This window comes from Pituophis catenifer, unplaced genomic scaffold, assembly GCF_029215685.1.
Source record: "Pituophis catenifer annectens isolate HBS135680 unplaced genomic scaffold, rPitCat1.0.hap2 SCAF_2, whole genome shotgun sequence".
Taxonomy (NCBI): Eukaryota; Metazoa; Chordata; class Lepidosauria; order Squamata; family Colubridae; genus Pituophis; species Pituophis catenifer.
Window position 1 is genome coordinate 284635649 of NW_027256882.1, and position 21381 is coordinate 284657029.

At 42.9% G+C, this 21381-nt stretch overlaps 1 protein-coding gene across 1 annotated transcript; it reads right to left on the reverse strand.

Annotated features, from left to right (window-relative positions):
• Positions 1 to 1802: 1802 nt before the first annotated feature.
• On the reverse strand, positions 1803 to 18805 carry SKA1 (spindle and kinetochore associated complex subunit 1). Its single transcript, XM_070935992.1, has 7 exons — positions 18721 to 18805; positions 17395 to 17496; positions 15334 to 15458; positions 11421 to 11512; positions 9231 to 9368; positions 3265 to 3434; positions 1803 to 2115 (listed from the first exon to the last, which is right to left on the reverse strand). Exons 1-7 carry the CDS (start codon positions 18779 to 18781, stop codon positions 1967 to 1969), a joined length of 837 nt encoding a protein of 278 aa, XP_070792093.1. The 5' UTR covers positions 18782 to 18805; the 3' UTR covers positions 1803 to 1966.
• Between the last annotated feature and the right edge of the window lie 2576 nt (positions 18806 to 21381).

Genomic DNA, 21381 nt, shown 5'->3' on the forward strand with positions numbered 1-21381 from the left:
TGTGCTAGTAATACAGATAGCTGAAAAAAGTAGACATGGGGCATTTAAAAAAAAAACTGATTCCTAACATATATTGGGATCTGGTGTACATATCCAGGGGTACTATTTCCATTTATCATAGTGTGCAGCAGTCAACATGTATTTCAGTGATTCTAGGTTTTCAGCGTAATTAGAATACATAGAACAGAACAGGAATAGAATAGGCATAGGTGGAATATTGAATCAATAGGATAGAATAGTGAATAGAATAGAATAGAATCAATAATTGAATCAAATAGAATAGAACAGAACAGAATAAATAGAACAGAACAGAAATAGAAAAGGAATAGAATATTGAATCAATAGGATAGAATAGAGTCAATAGAATAGAATCAATAATCAAATAAAATAAATAGACTCAAATAGAATAAATAGAACATAACAGAATTTTTTATTGGCCAAATGTCAGGATTCCAAGTAACACCACCAACGAAAGAAAACTCTAAGGCTTAAGTTTTCTCAAAGTTACATTTTATTAAAGATGTCATATTGGCCCATCTGGGAAAACCCGAATCTGAAAGTTTCCAGATTTTCCCCACCCAAAGGAAAGTCCAAGTCCCTGCCCAACACCCACATGTCCATCACATGGTCCAATCAAATCACCGTCCCAACTGGAGATGCCTCCCAGTTCCAGCCTTCCAGGTGCAGGGCAAGATGGCCTTGACTCCTTGAGAAAGGAATGTTATTATGACTATATATCAGCCTGCCTCCACACAATTCCCCCTCCCAGTTTCCCACAGTAGGAAATGTGGCAGGCCTGAAGATCCAATGAAAAAGATGGCTTGACCAAGTGTGATTGGACACACAAGTAATTTGTCTCCAATGCATAAACTCTCAGTGTACATGCAAAGCAACAGAGTAATAATAATCACAATAATGATACCAATAAGAGAAGGTAGTAGAAAAAGTTAAAAGGATAATTCGGCCCTACTACATGGGTAAATATCCATACAGATAAGACAGTGCTGTGAGAATTAGTGTCAGACTTCGATGCTATCTCAAAATAAATGAATTTCCAAACTGCCAATCTTTAAGGAAATCTTTTCTTTAATTGAGCACAGCCACCGGATCATGACTCGATGCGGACAAGGCTGATCTTTTGCCCCCCAATACCTCCCTTTCCGATCCCCAAATCTCTGCTTCTCATTGGCTATCTTCCAAGTCATTCTTCAGACTTCTTGTCTCATCATTTCCCAGGAATGTCCCCCCTCCTCATTTCCATGACAACCCAACTTCAAAGGGATTTAGCAGGCAAAAGTTCAGAGCTTATCTCTCTCTCCTCTGCTCTCTATACCAGTGTTGAAGCGCTGACAATTAGGTGTTGAGCAGTGATGGCACGAGGGGGAAAAACTGTCTCTGTGTCTACTTGTTTTGGCATGCAATGCCCTTTAGCTGTGTCCTGAGAGGTTTGAAAAACCTTACAAACTCCTACAACCCTCCAAAGGAATCCTTTATGCTGAAAATCTATTTCGGGAGGAAATCTTCACCAATGATTTTTTTTCATGAACAGACACCGTGATTCCACACTCTCATTCATACCAATACAAGCCAGCAGTTCTTTTGCACATTTATTCCTTCTCTGATTTATTAGCAACACACAACTTCAATAGTTCTAGTTCCAAAGACGTTGAGCGAATCACATTTTAAACACTTCATCTATTACGCTTCTCGTGTTGCCAAATTAAAATGTCTTAAACTCACCAAGTAGAAAATTAAAGTGGAATGAGGAGATGGCAGGAAAAGCTGTGATATTGGTTCCACTGCCTTCAACACAGCAAAAAGCTAAAAATATCTTTGTCCCACAACAAACGTTTTACTAATGCCGACCCATCTTTTCTAATAATGGCAAGAAAGAAGCAAAACTAAGAAGCAGCATTGTCAGGAGGGAAAAAACAAAACAAAAGTCCACAGCAGTGACCAATAATTTTTAGCAGATGGCATAGCGGACGAGTCGGGATCCTCGGATTTCTCGCACTCGGTGGCAATGTCGCAAGATCGTCAGGATGCTGTGAAAACGTTTGTCAGCCTTCAGCTGGGTGAATTCTTCAATATCAGCCTCCACAATAAAATATTCACCTGGGGAGACACAAGGTTTCATTTGGGAGTCAAATGCAGTCTGAAAGCATCTGGAGCAGTGGTGGGTTGCCCCTGATTCGGACCGGTTCGCAAGAACCGGTAGTAAAACCGGCGGGAGGCCCCGCCCACTACCCCGGATGTCGTCATCAGTGATCTGCGCATGTGCAGAAGCTTCTGCACATGCAAGCGAAGCGAGCACTATCCCGTTGCAAACCGGTAATAAAGGTAAGTAGAATCCACCCCTGATCTGGAGGTCCTGTATTGGCCACAAGTATATACCAATTGCATTAGGAGCTGTGGTGGCACAGTGGTTAGAATGCAGTATTGCAGGCTAACTCTGCCCACAGCCAGCAGTTCAACCCTGACTGGCTCAAGGTTGACTCGGCCTTCCATCCTTCTGAGGTCGAAAAAATGAGGACCCAGATTGTTGGTTTCCCAGTTGTTAATGTCCATTCCCAGGGCCTTTAGGTCCCTCTTGCAGATATCCTTATATCGCAGCTGTGATCTCCCTCTGAGGCACTTTCCTTGCACTAATTCTCCATACAGGAGATCTTTCGGAATCCGACCATCAACCATTCAAATGTCTCACTTAACAATAGACATTTTAGGATCAGTTGTGGTCGTAAGTCGGAGACTACCTATATTTAAAATTGCAGCATCCCAGGGAGACGTGATCTCCATTTGCAACCTTCCCAACTGGATTCCAATAAGCAGAGTCAATAAGACGGCCTTATTCATTGCGTAATTCACTCAGCAACTGCAGTGATTCATTTTATAACTCTGGCCAAAAAAAAAAAAAAGTCGTAAAATCAAGCACAACCCACTTATTAACCACTTTGCTTTGCGATGGAAATTCTGGCGCCAGCTGTGGTCAAGTCAAGGACTCCCTGTACTTGTTTATGGAAGGCTCCTACAGTACGTACCCTCTTCCCATAGCATTTAGAGCAGAGCCCCCCCAAACTTTTAGGCACCAGGGACCGGTTGCATGGAGAGAAGTTTTTTCATGGATCGGAGGGCGCGTGGTTTCATGTGCTGCCTGCATCCCACGGATGGGGCTTCGCTTGTTTGCGTGGCCCAGTTGCTGGCATACCACGGACCAGAGGTTGGGGACCTCTGATTTAGAGACGTGCACTTCACTTAACAACTTACCTTTTGTGTCTTTGGTTTCTTGTTCCTGGAATCGGAAGTAGAGGTTCCTGGTTGGGTTCCCCATGGTTTTAAGAGGCTGGCGCATGATGCTGTATTTGCTAGCAACAGCTTTGTTGATCTCTGCAACGACCGCGTTCACGTGGCTGCAGGTCAGACGGCCTTTCATGTACCTTCAGGGGAGAAGAAAAAAACTTAATGTTAAGTAAGACTGAAAGCGTGTTTTCCAAAGCACGGATGTAATATGAGAATGACATACACAGTCCGTGGAGATTCTCAGTCATCCAGGTCATGGTTGTCCCAAAGGTGTTTCTTTAAGAGGCAACTGGACTTTCTGTTTTTTTTTCTTTGAAGATGTTTCACTTCTCATCTAAGAAGCTTCTTCGGCTCTGACTGGATGGTGCGAAATGTTTTATACCGGGGCCCCCAACCTTTTGGACCTCAGGGACCACGAAGTTCATAATTTTAAATCCTGCGGACCATTAATACGAATCCAGAGTACCGCTTGCTGAAGCGCCTGGACTCCCAGTGATGGGATGGGGTCCTTCAGGCACTCTCCCTCCTCTCTCTCCCCCACTCTCTCTCTCTCATTCTGATTTTCTCATTCTGATTCTCTCTCATTCTCTCTCTCACTCTCTCTAAATCTCTCAGATTCTCTCTCTGTCTCTTTCTCTCTCTCTTTCAGGGTGGATTTGATTTAAATCGAGTCAATTTAAATAATGATTTAAATCAATAGTAAAAAGACTTGATTTAAATCAACTCGATTTAAATCATAATTTTTAAAGAGCAACTGTCATCTCTGCTACTCCTTTGATCCGCTGTTGACTCACCGTGTTGCAGAATATACAGCCTCATGCTACATAACTAAGCTCCATTTCATGCTGAATAAACTAAATTATTTATGTATCTTAAATAGAAAACTATCTTACGATAGATTTTTACCCCAAAAGTTTTTTATTAAAATAAATTCAATAAAAATAAAAAAAAACTGATTTAAATAAAAAAATCCGATTTAAATAAAAAAAAAATCTGATTTTTTTTATTTTTTAAAAAAAATCATTGATATTTATCCACCCTGCTCTCTTTCATTCTGTCTCTTTCATTCTGTCTCTGATTCTCTTTCTCTCTCATATCTCATGGGCCAGCCAGTGTCTTGGGTCTGACAGGAAGTCAAGCGTCTCCCCGAAGGATCGAGGTGCACGGAGCACCAACAAGGGCCGGAAGAAATGCTTCGCTCCCGCTCTGGAATATGGACCGAATCTCCATCCCCCGCCCTTCCCTTGCCAGGCGAGGAGTGACTGGGAAGGGAGGGCGAGGGGCGGGGACAGCCACTGGTGGGTTCAGCCGACAGGAAGCTACAGCAGGGGGAAGAAACAGCTCGGGGTTCCCGCCACCTGTTGCTTCAGCCTGCCTGCACCGCCACCCCCACTTGCACCATTACCTCATTCCAGCTGGCGAGGGCTGCGCTGCAAAGTTGCAAGTTGCACAAACCTCCCTTTACGGTGGTGATTTACAGCCCCACCATGAGCTGCCTGGCTAGTCCCATATTCCAGAGCTCTAGTCACAGGACTTGCCATTGCTCATCCTGGAGCAGCTCTTCCACCCAGGTGCGCCGCGGACCACCAAAATTTTTTCACGGGCCACTAGTGGTCCGTGGACCACCGGTTGGTGACCACTGTTTTATACTCCTTGAATACTCCTAGTCATTTGCATTCTTTTAGAGAATTGTTGAGGCCACTTGGAGCATTGTCTGTGTCCTTAGGGACACAGTGCGGGAGTATGAACGAATGGGGCGAGAGTATGCACGGATTTCCAGGAAAATTGCAGACTGCAGGAAACATTTGCGCTTCAACTACTCGGGTGACCTTGAGGACACAACAAACCTCCAAGTGGCCTCAACGACTCTGTAAAAGAATGCAAATGACCAGCTGTCTGCAAGGAATATTTCATTCCGGTCAGAGCTGAAGAAGCTTCTTGGATGAGAAGCGAAACATCTTCAAAGAAAAATGAGAAAGTCTAGCTGCCTCTTGGAAAAGCACTTTTGGGACATACACAATATTTGAAAAGGATAAGAGTAGGAAACCTGAGATGTTACTGCAATTCATTTCCAGAACTAACCGCGGTAGCATCCCTATAGTCATGCAATTTGGACACTTGGAAACTGGCCCGTATTTATGACGGTTGCAGTGTCCTGGGGTCATGTGATCACTTTTTGCAACCTTCTGGCAAGCAAAGTCAATGGGGAAGCCAGATTCACTTAACAACCATGTTACTGACTTAACAACTGCACTGTTTCACTTAACAATTGTGGCAAGAAAGGTTATAAAATTACTACGCGTAATGTTACCATTCTGGCTGGGGAGAATGCTCAAAATGTCCACCTCCCAAAAGGAAGTTGGATCAATCAATCAGCATGCAAGATGCACATCTCCACACAACACGTAATTTAGATTTGGGAGGTCTGTGCATCAGCCTGTTGTGGCCCGTACGTGGCCTGTGCAGCTAGTAGCTGATTCAGACAGCGAGGAGGCTGGTGTGGTGCTGCGCCAGCAGCCTGTGCAGCTGGCAATCGAGTCAGACAATGAAGAGGCTGGAGAAGATGTGGTGCCAGAGGCGGGGATTCAGCCAGGGCCTTCAGAACCTCCAGAAGATCCTTTAAGTGAAGAGGACAAAGAGGAGGAGCTCTTCTCGATGCACGGGCGCGCAGAGCTGCCAAAAGGCAGGAGTGGCTCCTCAGGAGGAGGTCTCCTCAAGAGTAAGGCTTGAGGCTAATTGGCCACTCCCTTAGCCTATTTAAGGAGGAACGCCGACTGAAGCAATTTGCAGGGAACAACTTAGTTCACCTACCTTCGTGTTTTGTCTTGTTTATCTTATCAGCTTCCTGCAAATTGCTTCTGGGCATTCTGCCAACCAGTTTTCAGTTATTATTCTTTGAATTCTTGGCGGCTGTTAATGCAATTAATTAACAGCTGTTGTTGTAAAAGACTGCTATATTCAGTAAATTAAGGTTTGAATGGACTTTGTGTGTGCTGCGTTCTTTGGGGTTCGTAGCTGGGGCAGAACACAGCCAGTCTGCAACCATCTTCAACCTACGCTTCCCCCTCAACTCTTTTGCAGCATAGATATGCGTCGGTGTCTATGTCAGGGTGTCAAACTCGATTTCATTGAAGGCAGTGGTGGGTTGCTACTGGTTTGCCCCAAATCTGGCGAACTGGTAGCGGTGGAAGACTCTGCCCACCTGCTCGGAAGTCTCTGTGCAGAAGCGTTGTGTGCGCCCATGAGTGACGGGATTTGAATCCCACTACTGATTGAGGGCCACATCAGAGTTGTGTTTGACCTCGGGGTGGGCATGGCCAGCGCAATGTCACTTGTGTCAGCACCTGTGGTGGCCTGAGCGCTCTGCCAGCGAAAACAGGCTCCTGAGCTCCTTTTTCGGCTGTGATGGCCTCCTGCAACCCTCTGCCAGCGAAAACACAGTGTGCGGCCCTCCCGAGCTCTGTTCCTGGTGGCAGAGGCACTGTGGGCCAGTCTTTTGCTGTTTCCAGGTCGGCCCTGTGGGGCAGAACTAAGCACCCTGCGGGCCAGATCTGGCCCACACGCCTTGAGTTTGATACCCCTGGTCTACGGGAAGGTCTGGACAAGCCTAAATCAAGCTTCGTACTATCTCTGAACATCTCAGTGAGCCCAGAATAGGGCCTTGTGAGACGCCAATCAAGCCATTAAGGATCACTCATCGAATCTGGCTTTTGAGTCATGGCTGAGTCACGCATTGTATTATCTTTTGGCCCACACGACATTTTGAGGCACATTTGAGAAGAGTGTTATTGATTTGGCTGCTTTCTGAGCTTATTGTCATCCCCCCAAAAAATTGACCAAGGATCCGATTACTTGGCTGAATCATTGAGCAACAACACACAACTTAATCACATGCGGCTAAATATATCCGCTACTCTGTGGTTGTTTATATTTTAAAGAAGCAACAAAATGAAGAGCCTTGGTGGCGCAGCAGACTAAAGTGCTGTTAAGTAACACCAGCTGCCTGCAATTACTGCAAGTTCAAATCTCACCAGGCTCAAGGTTGACTCAGCCTTCCATCCTTTCGAGGTAGGTAAAATAAGGACCCGGTTTGTGGGGGCAAGAAGCTGACTTTATATAAAAAAGAACACCGCTTAGGGGGGGCTGAAAGCCCTACTAAACAGGTATATACAAAAGTATGAAGGCTATTGCTTAACGCATTGTAAGCCGCCCTGAGTCTCCGGAGAAGGGCAGCATATAAACCGAACCAATAAATAAATAAATAAATAAATAAATAAATAAATAAATAAATAATCACTTGGGCTCGAGATCATCCGTTGGGTCTAGAAAAAGGATGGCACCTTTGTTTTCATTATGTAACAACTGCACATTAACCATAAACTTTTCCTCATTTTTACATTTATGGATATAGAGGAAAAGAAAATCAGAAAGAATGGCGCGTTATGCAATCCCAAAGCCACCTCATTTCATTTGGAAGTCCACATGTTATACCTCAACAGCCATAATTCACTAACCACTATTAATTTATCAGACTTTCCCCCCACATTTATTACAGGTAGTCGTCAAGTTATAAGAACATTCGTTTAGTGACTCTTCATAATTACGTCACTGAAAAAAGTACTGTATTTTTCGGAGTATAAGACGCTCCGAGTATAAGATGCACCTATCTTTTTTGGTGAGGAAAACAAGAAAAAGAAATCTGCCTCTGCCACCCAGCAATTTTACCTCTTTGCAGCAAACAGCAAATTGCCTGCTTTACTTTCATTTTCATCATAGCTTGATTAGCACCAAAAAAAAAAAAAAAAAAAAAAAAAAAAAATCTACTCCCAGCAATTTACTTCCTTACAGCAAGCAGCACAGGCCGGCGCAAAACAGCTGAGAGTAGGGAGGCCGATCCAATCAACTTGTGCTAATTAGGCTGTGCTGAAGTTGAAATGAGCTGTTTCTTCTTGCTGCAAGGAGGTAAACTGCTGGGAGGCAGAGGCCAAAGGGTGGAGGCCAGTGGGTGGGAGGGGCTACATTCCGTGTATAAGACACGCCTAAATTTTCACCCCCTTTTAGGGGGAAAAAAGGTACGTCTTATACTCTGAAAAATATGGTAACTTATGACCATTGCAGAATCCCCATGGTCACGTGATCAATGTATTTATGACAGTTGCATTGTCCCGGGGTCATATGATCACCTTTTGCGACTTTCTGACAAAGTCAATGGGGAAGCCAGTTTCACTTAACAACCATGTTACTAATTTAACTGCAGTGATTCACTTAAGAACTGTGCCAAGAAAGATTGTAAGATGAGGCAAAACTCACTTAACAACACTCAGGCTTAGCAATGGAAATGTTGGACTCAATTATCAAGAGCCTTGATAGTACAGGGGTTTAGTGCACCCTGTTATTAACACAGTTGCCTGCAATTTCTGCTGGTTCGAATCTCTCCAAGGCTCAAGGTTGACTCAGCCTTCCATCCTTTCTAAGGTAGGTGAAATGAGGACCCAGTTTGTGGGGGCAATAAGCTGACTTTGTATAAAATATACAAAAGAATGAAGGCTATTGCTTAACGCATTGTAAGCCGCCCTGAGTCTCCGGAGAAGGGCGGCATATAAATCAAATTAAAAAAAAAAAAAATTATGGTCGTAAGTCAATCTGGAATTTATAAATAACTTAAGGCAGTGAACATAGAAGAATGCCTTCTTCTTCCTCTTTTTTCCACAACAACCCTGTGAGGTGGGTTGGGCTGAGAGAGATTGACTGGCCCAAAATCATCCAGATGGCTTTCATGCCTAAGGTGGGACTAGAACTCACAGTCTCCTGGTGATTGGCCCAAAGATGGCTTTCAGGCCTATGGTTCTATACTGGCTGGTCATTATGATGGTTCAGATCCAGCACAATAATAACAAGCACCAGATTAAATTTCCTGTTTGCAGTTTACTCACGAGGGAACACTATCAAACTCCTTGTCCGTTATGAAGGGTGCTTCTCTGATGCACTTGGGGATTTTGGCTGACTTCTTTGCACATTTATTCTCCTCAGCTTTGCATGGTTCCTTCTCCTTTAGAGTTACGCCCATCGAACTGCAATGCATAACAAAGAGAGTCCATCAAAAGCTGACCATGCCAGAACTATAAATACACTTAAATCCATCAACTTTGGTACTAGCTGCAAGGAAGACAATACAATTTTCTTTGATTTCGCTGCGTTTTCATGGCAGAGACAGGAATGTTTGCAAAAGGCCAAGAAAAAGAAAATGCTCCAGTGCCATTTGTCCAAGAAATATTAATCGACAAAGGAATCGGTTTATTTGATAAGTTCGCAAATGATATAAAACCTTAGATTTGAGAGCTAAGCCTCATCTCTGAGGAAAATCTACTAGCAAAGAACAACACATACAGGTAGCCCTCAACTCACGAGCACAATTGAGCCAACATTTTTATTGCTAAGTGAGACATGTTGTTAAGCAAGTCACTGCACTTGTTAAATTACTGAACTGAGTAACAGATTTGATTAGATATCTTCTAAAGCAGGGGTATCAAACTCAAGGCCCAGGGGCCGGATCCGGCCCACTGGGTGCTTAGATCTGCCCCGCAGGGCCACCTTGGACATAGCAAAAAACAGACCTGCTGTGCCTCTACTAGAGAAAACGGAGCTCATGAGGACAATGTGCGGCACTCCCGAGCTCCGTTTTCACTGGCAGAGGGTTGCAGGAGGTCATCCCAGCCGAAAGCGGAGCTTGCAAGGGCCACTTGTGACCACCCCGAGCTCCGTTTTCGCTGGCAGAGGGTTACAGGAGGCCGTCACAGCCAAACATGGAGCTTGGGAGCCCGTTTTCGTTGGCAGAGCACGCGGGCCGCCACAGGTGCCCCCCCAACACAAGTGACATCATGCTGGCCACACTCACCCAGGCCATGCCCCCCCAGAGGTCAAACACAACCCTGATGCGGCCCTCAATGAAATCGAGTTTGACACCCCTGTTCTAAAGCCTCTTCCACCTATATTTTTTCTAAGTGTTTTTCTGGTGAGACCGGTTTATCAGGGCAATCTGGTCTAATTTAATTTAATTAATTCAATTTATATGTCGCCCCTCTCCAAAGACTCAGGGCGGCTCACAATATATTTTAAAAAATCATTATAAAAACATTTAAAAATTAAAAACATTAAAAATATTAAACATTTGGGGTCTACCCAAATATGGGACAGAGCATACTGGTTCCGCTTTCTACATATCTTTTCTAAGTATGCATGGTCTAGCATTTGAGAGCCATTTTGGCCTAGTGGTTAAGGCATCAGGCTAGAAAGCAAGCAGACCCTGAGTTCAAGTCCCGTCTTAGCCATGACAGCCATTTGGGTGACTTTGGGCTAGTCACATGTCTCAGCCCAACACAGCTCACAAGGTTTATTTATTTATAAAATTTATTGGCCACCCGTCTTATCACAGAGTAACTGGGTTGTTGTGAGAAAAAATAGGAGGAGGAAGATGTGTTGGATATGTTTGCTACTCTGAGTTATTTGTAAAAATAATAAAAGCGGGTTACAAATAAAATAAATAAATAAATAAAATGTGGCCTCAAATTGCAACCAAGCAGATGCATTGAGGAAGCTTGCAGCAGAAACAGGAAGGCAGTAACACTTGTGTGGTCGTTTAAGACATCCTGCCTGTCATTCAGGAATTACTGTCGCATTGATACTTCATATAATTGTTCAGTCCAATTGTAAAACATGCAAAACATCGGCTATTTCTTCATAGTACATATACCATATTGTTCGGACTATAAGACGCACCGGAGTATAAGATGCACCAAGATTTCGAAGAGGAAAACAAGAAAAAAAAAAAAAAAAGCTTTTGGTCTCCGCATGTCTGGTTTTTGCCCTCCCCGGCCCCGAGGAACACTCTGCAGGCCTCCCAAACCCTCTGCGCATCCTGTTTTTGGCAAAAACAGGTCTGTTTTTGGTAAAAACAAGACTTGCAGGACATGATTTTGGGAGGCCAAAAATGGCTGTATTCGGTGTATAAGACACACGAACATTTCCACTCTCTTTTAGAGGGGGGAAAAAGTGTTTCTTATACTCCGAAAAGTACCGTATCTCTTTTGTACCTTGGTAACCAAAGTGATTGACAGGAAACAGACCTGCCTTGTGTGGCTCGGGGAAGGTAGATCGGCACGTTTTCTTCAAGATGCTGGGCTTCGAGGTAGTCCCTCTCCATCGACTCTTGCAGATCCTGTAATCAGAAATATCAATGCACAAGACTGGATTATTAGATACTGATGGCCATTTGGAATATGGAGAAAGTCATGTAGACCAGCCGGTTTCTCATTTGTGAGATGCCATCTCAGAAATGATTAAGCTAAATCTACTTCGGAGGTCTCATACAGTAAGCATGTATAGAAAGAAATATAGAACACTCTAGGAAACATGAAAGCAAAATGATAGTTTAAGGCTGTGATGGTGAAACTTTTCTGGACTGAGTGCCCAAACCACGGATGCATGCCCGAACCCCCAAAATGTAATGTACGCACACGCCTACATGGCAGAGACCCAACTATAGGGCCTGGTGGCTCAGCAGACTGATAGCATTGTGATTAACACCAGCTGTCTGCAATTACTGTAAGTTTGAATCTCACCAGGCTCAAGGTTGACTCAGCCTTCCATCCTTTCTAAGGTAAGCGAAATGAGGACCCAGTTTGTGGGGGCAATAAGCTGACTTTGTATAAATATACAAAAGTATGAAGGCTATTGCTTAACGCATTGTAAGCCGCCCTGAGTCTCCGGAGAAGGGCGGCATATAAATCAAATTTAAAAAAAAAAACCAAAAAACAACCAGCTGGCTGGCGGGAGTGTGCTTGCATTCGCAGCCGAGCTGAACTGGGGCGACTGCTCGCGCACCCACTGTGGCTTGCATGCCATAGGTTCGCCATCACGGGCTTAGGGCATAGAAAAAAATCCAGGAGCCTCCTGAAATGTTTGTTTTCAAAATATTATAAACGATGACTATTTTCACATCAAAATACCATGATAGGATTCTTATGATGCCTAATGAAATTACTTCAAATATACTAGTGATACAAATTCCAACCTATCCTGTATTAATCCATGAACCTGGATGCTTCTGTTGATTTCTAGCTAATGTGCAAATCTTATTTTAGTTCACTCTGAGTTAAGCTAAAATAAATTGCACACTTGGTTTACTTTTTGCATATTTACTAGATTTATTTCCCATCTTTCAGGAACTCAAGGTAGCTTATGCAGGGAACTTCATTCCGTTGCCACAAGAAATAGCTTTTGGTAGTTGTACTACATACAACAAACAATTCCCCAAACACACGTTTCTGCAGCTAAGAGTGAAATAGAGGTAGTCCTCGAGTTACGATCAGAATTGAGGCCAAAATTTATGTTGCTAAGTGAAACACTTGTTAAGTGAATTTTGCTCCACTTCACCACTTTTTCTTGCTACTGTTGTTAAGTGAATAACTGTGTTAAGTTAGTAACACGGTTGTTAAGTGAATCTGGCTTCCCCATTGACTTTCCTTGTCTGAAAGTTGCAAATGGTGATCACATGACCCCAGGACACTGCAACCGTCAGAAATATGAATCAGTTGCCAAGCATTTGATCGCGTGACCATGGGGATGCTACAATGGTCGCATGAAAAACGGTCATAAATCAGTATTTTCAGTGTCATTGTAACTTCGAACGGTCACTAAATGAACTGTTGTAAGTCGAGGACTACCTGTAGTTAGGATTAATTCATAACTCTTGGTCCTCTGCTGAAGAAGACACTATAGCAGGGGTGGGCAAATGTGGCCCTTTTACAACCTGTGGACTTCAACTCCCAGAATTACTGAGACAGCCAAGCTGGCTCAGGAATTCTGGGAGTTGAAGTCCACAGGTCATAAAGGGGCCATATTTGCTCACCCCTGCACTATAGCAACCTTCTAGAATAATGTAAATACAGTGGTTCTCGACTGGCAGTCCACAGACACCTGGGGGTTGTGATTTATTATTTATTTATTTTATTTTATTAGATTTATATACCGCCCTACTCCCGAAGGACTCAGGGCGGTGAACAACCAAAAAGATAAAATACACAGATAATAAAATTTAAAACAGTATAAAAACGTATTAAACAATTTGGCCCGAGACGAATTAAAACATCCCCATATTTAAAAACGGATTTAAAATTACTGATATACCATTTAAAAGGGAAAGTTAGGCTAGGCCAGCCTGTTGGAATAAAAAGGTCTTGAGGGCACGGCGGAAGGTGCGTAAATCCGGGATCCTCCGTATCTCCGGGGGGAGCTCATTCCAGATAACAGGTGCCCCCCCACAGAGAAGGCTCTCCCCCTGGGGGCCGCCTGCCAACACTGTTTGGCCGACGGCACCCTGAGGAGCCCCTCTCTATGAGAGCGTACTGGCTGGTGAGAGGCTACTGGTGGCATCAGGCGGTCCTGTAAGTATCCAGGTCCTAAGCCATGGAGTGCTCTAAAGGTGGTAACCAAAACCTTGAAGCGCACCCGGAAGACCACCGGGAGCCAGTGCAGCTCGCGCAGGAGAGGTGTTATATGGGAACGCCACGTCGCTCCCGTAACCACCCGCGCGGCTGCACTCTGCACCAGTTGGAGCCTCTGGGTGCTCCTCAAGGGGAGCCCCATGTAGAGAGCATTGCAGTAGTCCAGGCAGGAAGTGACGAGGGCATGAGTGACCATGCGTAAGGAGTCCCGATCCAGAAAGGGACGCAACTGGCGAATCAGGCGAACCTGACGAAAAATCCTCCCGGCCACAGCCGTAAGGTGCTCTTCTAAAGACATGATGTTGTCAAAGGGGGTCCACAAAGGCTTGAAGAAATGTTATGATTTAAATCTTGAGTCTTGGGAGTATGTGGCCATGGTTCGTGGCCAAAAAGGTATTTAAAGTGGTCCGTGGTGAAGAAAAGGTTGAGAACCATTGCTGGGAGGCTGTAGGCAAGTGGGACAATATTGCCTCAGATGCTTAACATCTGTAGAGGCCACCTTCATCTCAGAAGATACATTTTATTGAGGTTCTGAGCAGGGGTGAAATGCTCCTGGTTCAGACTGGCTCGGGCGAGTAGGTAGCGATGGCAGCGGGCACTTCAGAGAACCGGTAGCAAAAATCCCTGCCCCCGCCCCCCATGCCCAGCTGAGCCGCGCAATCATCAGAGCCTTTTTTTCCTTTTAAATGGCTCTGCCTGCTAATTAGTAGCAAAAATCCCTCCCCCTCCCCTCCTTCAGCTTGCTTACCTTAGCTGCTGGTCGCAACGCCTTCCTGTAATCCCTGCAATCCATTGCATCAGCAAGCAACTGAATCTCCCTGCCTGCAATCAAGCAGGCAGGGAGTTGTGGACTTCAACTCCCAGAATTCCTCAGCCAGCAAAGCAAAGCTGGCTGAGGAATACTGGGAGTTGAAGTCTACAAGTCTTAAAGTTGCCAAGGTTGGAGACCCCTGTTCAATTGGGTAAGTTTTTTTCCCCTTTGGGAGCTTTAAAAAAATAGTTAATTGGGTTTTTTTTTAGTTGCTCTTTTTATGGCTCTTAATGGCTCTTTGCCATTTAAAGTTTAGGAAGTTTTAAATTTAGCTGCTTTTATATAAAAATAAAAATAAATAAAAATAAAATAATATTTGTGCAGCTTTCTGAGATTTAGTGTGTTTCTGTAGTGTTTCACTTTAACTACACAATCACACAAAATCTCACAAAGCTGTATGTGGAATTTTGTGTGTGTAAAGTGTGAAAGTTGGTTTTTTGGGCTTTTTGTGGCTGTGTGAGGTTCCTGCTTGTTGTAGGGGCTATTTTGGGTCTAGCACAGCTGCTTTTACATTGTGGGTGAGCCAGTTGTGTTGTGTTTTGTAGGTTAAAAAAGGGCAAAGAAGTGACATTGACTTGGCCCCGCCCACCTGACCACCAAGCCACCCCCTCCCAGTCACCTTACCACCAAGCCCCGCCCACTAATTAAGCCACGGCCACAGAACTGGTAGCAAAAAAATTTAGATTTCACCGCTGGTTCTGAGGCACTAAATATCATTAGTACCTTGAGTTGTTTCTGCAGTCTCTTCTGATGGTGATATTCCTCTTCCAATTTATTAAGGAGGTTATTTAAGAGAAACATTTCGTGGACTACCTTACTGAGCACTGTCTTCAAAGATGGATCCTGGTCTACAAATAAACAAGATCAGTCAAAACATGGAAAAACTGGAATGGAATATATAACAGAACAGAACAAACAGTTGCAAAGGACCCTGGAGGTCTTCTAGTTCCATGATGGCAAACCTATGGCACGCGTGCAACAGCTGGCACGTAGAGCCATCTCTGCAGGCACAAGAGCAGCCGGCCAGGTCAGCTCCTCCACGCATCCTGCTGGTCAGCTGATTTTCAGGATGTGCGGGAGGCGGGACCAGTGGTGGGTTGCTCCTGGTTTTCTTGAGAACCAGGAGTAAAAATTTGTAGTAGTTCGAGAACCGGTAATAACATTGGCTGGCCACACCCGTGAACCGGTCCCCAGCCCGGTCGCCGCTCGCTTACCCTGCCCACCTCATTAGAGGCTTTTTTAAAAAAAACTTTTAAAAGCATTTTTTCTACAACCTCTTCAGTGGAAGAGGTTGTAGGGGGAAAAAATGCCTTTAAAAGCCTCTGGTGATCCCAGCTGAGTTGCCTGATGGTCAGAGGCTTTGAAAAGCATTTTTTTTCTGCAACCTCTTAAGGTTGTAGAAAAAATGCTTTCAAAAGTTAAAAAAAAAAAAGTTGGCCACGCCCACCATCATATTAAACCTCCAAGCCACACCCACAAAATAAGCCACATCCACAGAACCGTAGTAAAAAAATTTAGAAACCACCCCTGGGTGGGGTGCATGCATGGGGGGGGCAGCCCCCCGGCTCATTTTTGGGCCCAGGAGTCTGCAGGGGAGGCCTCCTAGGCCAAAAATGGGGGACAGGGTTGTGTGCGCGGGGGGTCCACGTGCGAATGCACGGGGGAGTAGGGGGGTTGTGTGCGCATTGCACTATGGGTGCCGGCACCCGTGCGCACTTTCGGTACACGATGAGAAAACGTTTAGCCATCACTATTCTAGCCCAACCCCCTGCTCAGGTAGGAAACCCACCAATACTATTTCAGACAAATGGTTCTCCAATCTCTTCTTAAAAACAGTGCTGGAGCATTCACAACCTGATTAATTGTCAGGAAATTTTTTCTTAGTTCTAGGTTGCCTCTCTCCTCAACTAAGTAAAGTAAATGTAGGTCTAATCCAAAATTGCTACATGTTGAACACAAGCCAATTCCTCATCATGTTAGCACTGAGAAGTCTTCTCCTTTGTATTCTGAAATCTTTCATTCTTTCTATAACTGTGGTTGGCTAGCCTCCAAGATGATGTCAGACTTTTGCTAATACTTCTACAGGTTTTGATACCCGTCATTCAAGAAGAGCTTTATAGAATTAGCCAAAACATGACCCAGCATCTGAGAGCCAGTTTGGTCTTGTGGTTAAGACATCAGGCTGGAAAGCAGGAGACCCTGAATTCAAGTTCCGTCTTAGCCATGAAAGCCATCTGGGTGACTTTGGGCTAGTCACATGTCTCAGCCCAACACACCTCACAAGTTTATTTATTTATAAAATTTATTGGCCACCCATCTTACCACAGAGTAACTGGGTTGTTGTTATGGGGAAAATAGGAGGAAGGTGTGTTTGGATATGTTTGCTGCCCTGAGTTATTTGTAAAAATAATAAAGGTGGGATACAAATAAATAAAATGTGACATCAAACAGTGACTAAGCAGATGCATTGAGGAAGGCAGTAACACTTTTGTGATTGTTTAAGATATTCTTCCTGTGATTTAGGAATTATTGTAGCATTAATTCTCCATATAATTATTCAGTCTTAATAATTCAGTCTTAACTATCTCAATTGGCAGACACAACGTTGGACGGCAGTAAATTGCATAGTTAATGCCTTGTACAAAGGGAATGAAATAATCTGCAAGTGTAATATTTTTCAGAGTGGCATTTTCCATGCATACGTTCCCAACAGACTCCCAGATCAATTTACAAAACACTATTGCAAACACCAGTTCTGCCCTAAACAAAATGAAATGTTCTTACCTATTTTTCTCAACTGAAGTGACTTTTTGATATTTGAGATCTTGGAGTTGAGATGAAAGCATAAGTCATTTAAGTTTGAAGAAATTGTATCCCAATTTCTTGCTTTAAGGAAAAAGAAGGGAAAATAGACTAATGATGTTTTGCACATTTTCACTGTAAGAAAAACAAGTATTTTTACCTATCTGCAATAGACACAAAAATATTTAATATCATAGGTAGAGGGAACGCAAAGGCAGAAATGGTTTTAAAAGTATTATAAATATATATAAAAATTATAATGAAAATAAAAGTATTATAATGAAAATAAAATAAATAAAATAAATTATAATGAAAATAAAATAAAAGTATTATAACTTTTTGCACAACATTTTCACGCTTTTCTAAGGATACAAATGTTTTTACAAATCTGCCAACAAATAGATAGCAGAAATATTTAATATCATAAGACCAATTCCAAAATAAAAATGAAAGCATTCTTAAGTTGAGAATGAAGAACAATTGATCTCTTTACTAACAACACATAGAGTACCTGTATTTTATGACAACTATTATTAAATAGTTTCCCAAAAGAATCGTGGCCAGTTCCAAAAATGCTAAAAGGGAAGTAGGGTTTATATGCACACACACACACACACACACACACACATATATCAATAGAAGGCAATTAATTCATTATTATAAAAATAATGTGCTATAATAGCAATAGAAAAACATAATGTAATAATTTTATAATAATGCAAAATATAACAATCACTACATATTAAATATTTATTTATTTCAGTTAATGTTATATTAAACTTTATTATAATTTTGGAATTTTAAGTCTCCCAGAGTCACTGGTTGAGATGGGCGGCTGGAGTAGTAGAATATGAATGAATATATATATATCAGCCGCCCATCTCAACCAGTGACTCTGGGAGACTTAAAATTCCAAAATTATAATAAAGTTTAATATAACATTAACTGAAATAAATAAATATTTAATATGTAGTTATTGTTATATTATATATATATATATATATATGAATATATATATATATGAATAGAAGTTAATTAATTCTATATTATAAAAATAATGTGCTATAATAGCAATAAAACACATAATGTAATAATTTTATAATAATGCAAAATATAACAGTCATTACATATTAAATATTTATTTCAGTTAATATAATATTAAACTTTATTATAATTTGGGAATTTTAAGCCTCCCAGAGTCACTGATTGATATGGGCGGCTGGAGTAATAGAATAAATATATAAACAAATATTAATATTATTTTAAACTGTGTTCGAAAGAAAGACAGAAAGGGCATCGTGATCTCACCGTCAGCATCACCGGGAGAATCAATTGCCGCCTTGTCCTCTTCCATAGCCACGATCACCATTTAATACACAAAATCAAAAACTTCCTTCCAGCGGCGACTCGCTCGCATTCAAATGACCCGCCCAAGCGGTTGGGAATCTCCAATCGCGCGAGAACTGGGTCATCTCGCCGCGGAGGCGTGCCTGCTCATTCCCAACCTCGGAGGGAGTGGCGAGTTTAGCCAAAGACGAGAAATATAGAGCGGCGCACAGTTTAGCCACCCATTTACGAATAGTGAGAAGTTTAGCCATAGACGAGAAATATAGAACGGCACACAAGTGTTGGGAGATAGAAATTGTAGAGTCGCGCAGCATCGTCATACTTTGGTGGTGGTGGGGATGGATTGTACCACTGGAGAGAAAAGGATTAAGAATTAAGTCCTTAGTTTGAACTAAAGGGGTTTGCATCTGAATTGACAGGCATAGGGGAACTTTATCAATAGGGTAGACTTTAAAAGTTTTGCTCGGATGGAGTTTTTCCTCCTGCACTTTCAGACAACCAGCGATAAAGACTGTCGAGCTGTAAAGATTTAAGATGAATGGACTTCAACTCCCAGAATTCCCCAGTCAGCAGAATTCTGGGAGTTGAAGTCCATCCATCTTAAAAACAGTAACAAAGGTGGAAGGGACCCTGGAGGTCTTCTAGTCTAACCTCCAAATGCTGAGATTGAGAAACACTGATCTGGACGGTAGTAAAGAAACAGGCAATTCCTGTCCTCACATGGTCGTCCACATTGCTGCGGCCCAGATGTCCTAGGACAGGGGTGGGCAATTGTGGCTCTCTTACAACCTGTGGACTGCAACTCCCAGAATTCCTGAGACAGCCAAGCTTTCACCTAGGATAGGTGGGCAATTGTGGCTCTTGGCTGTCTCAGGAATTCTGGGAGTTGCAGTCCACAGGTTGTAAGAGAGCCACAATTGCCCACACGTCCTAGGTGAAAGCAGAAAAGAACATGACAGAAAGACCAGCCAAAAGGCAAAAGTCCATTAGAAATATGCCTAAATACAGTGTTTGTCAACCTTGACAGCTTTAAGATGGATGGACTTCAACTCCCAGAATTCCCCAGAACCATGCTGTGGCTAGGGAATTCTGGGAATTGAAGTCCAGCCATCTTAAAGCTGCCAAGGTTGAGAAACACTGCTACAATGAATCTATACATTCTCTACACAAGATGCTGGCCCTCTATGCTAATTGCTGTATGGTCAAGATCTTGAATTCCATAAAGTGGAATGCGAGTACAGGTAGTCCTTGACTTACAACCATTCATTTAGTGACCGTTTGAAGTTACAACACTTTAAAAAGTGACTTATGACCAGTTTCCACACCATTGTAGCATCCCCATTGTCACATGATCAAAATTTGGGCACCTGCCAACTGGCATGTATTTGACAGTGAGTTGCAGTCCCGGGGTCATTTAGATCACCAGCTGTGATCTTCCCAGATGGCTTCTGATAAGCCAAGTCAACGGGAGAAATCAGATTTGTTTAGCGGCTGCATGATTCACTTAACTGCAGTGATTCATTTGACAACTGTGGCATAAAAGGAGGCACAACTCACTTAACAACTGCCTCTCTTGGTAATTGTAAGTCAAGGGCTGCCTGTATTTCATGGCAGCAATTCTGACCAATAACAGAATATCAGAATTGGAAGGGACTTTGGAGGTCTTCTAGTTCAATCCCCTGCTCAAGCGAGAGACCTTATGCCATTCCAGACAAGTGGTTGTCCAGTCTCTTCTTAAAAGCCTCCAGTGATGGGAGCACCCACAACTTCTGAAGGCAAGTTGTTCCACTGGTTAATTGTTCTCTCTGTTAGGAAGTTCTAGGTTGCTTCTCTCAATTAGTTTCCATCCATTGTTTCTTGCCTTGCCTTCTGGTGCTTTGGAAAATAGGTTGATCTGACCCGTCTTCTTTGTGGCAGCCCCTCAAATATTGGATATTGGAATACTGTTGTCACCCCCTACCCTTCTTTTCAATAGCCTTAGCAGTGATGGGATTCAGCCAAATCGTACCACTTCGGGAGAACCGGTTGTTAACTTTCTGAGCAGTTTGTCAAACTGGTTGTTGGAAGAAATCATTAGGGCAGAGAACCGGTTGTTAAATTACTTGAATCCCATCACTGAGCCTTAGCCATGCCCAATTCCTGAAACTGTTGTTTATAAGGGCAGCAACACTCAACTGGAAGTCTGAGCAGTAAAAGCTGTGTCCCTATTCAGCCTTACAATTCAGTTGAAGCTAAATGGAAGCCTGAAGTGAGGGATGAAACTGGGAATGCAATGGTTCCAGTGTTCAAGCAAAAGGTATGCTGAAGTCTAGTGATCGTTTGCTCGCAACCAGTTTCCAAGTTATTTGGAAAGCTTAGCAAAACCATTCATCAGTTCTTAGGTGTAAACTGGACTTATCCAAGCACACATAACATAAAAAAAAAATCTAGTTTTGCATTCAAACAATATAGTTTGTTTTAACCAGGTCTTTTCTCTTGTTTGTGCCTTTGCAATATCTTGTGTTATGTATTATGTTTTATGCATAATACATAAGGACTGGTTCAATCATGGGTTGTATGAATAGAACCTTAGCAAACAAATGAGAAGATGCAGGAATTTGCTGTAATAGTATAGTCTGGCTT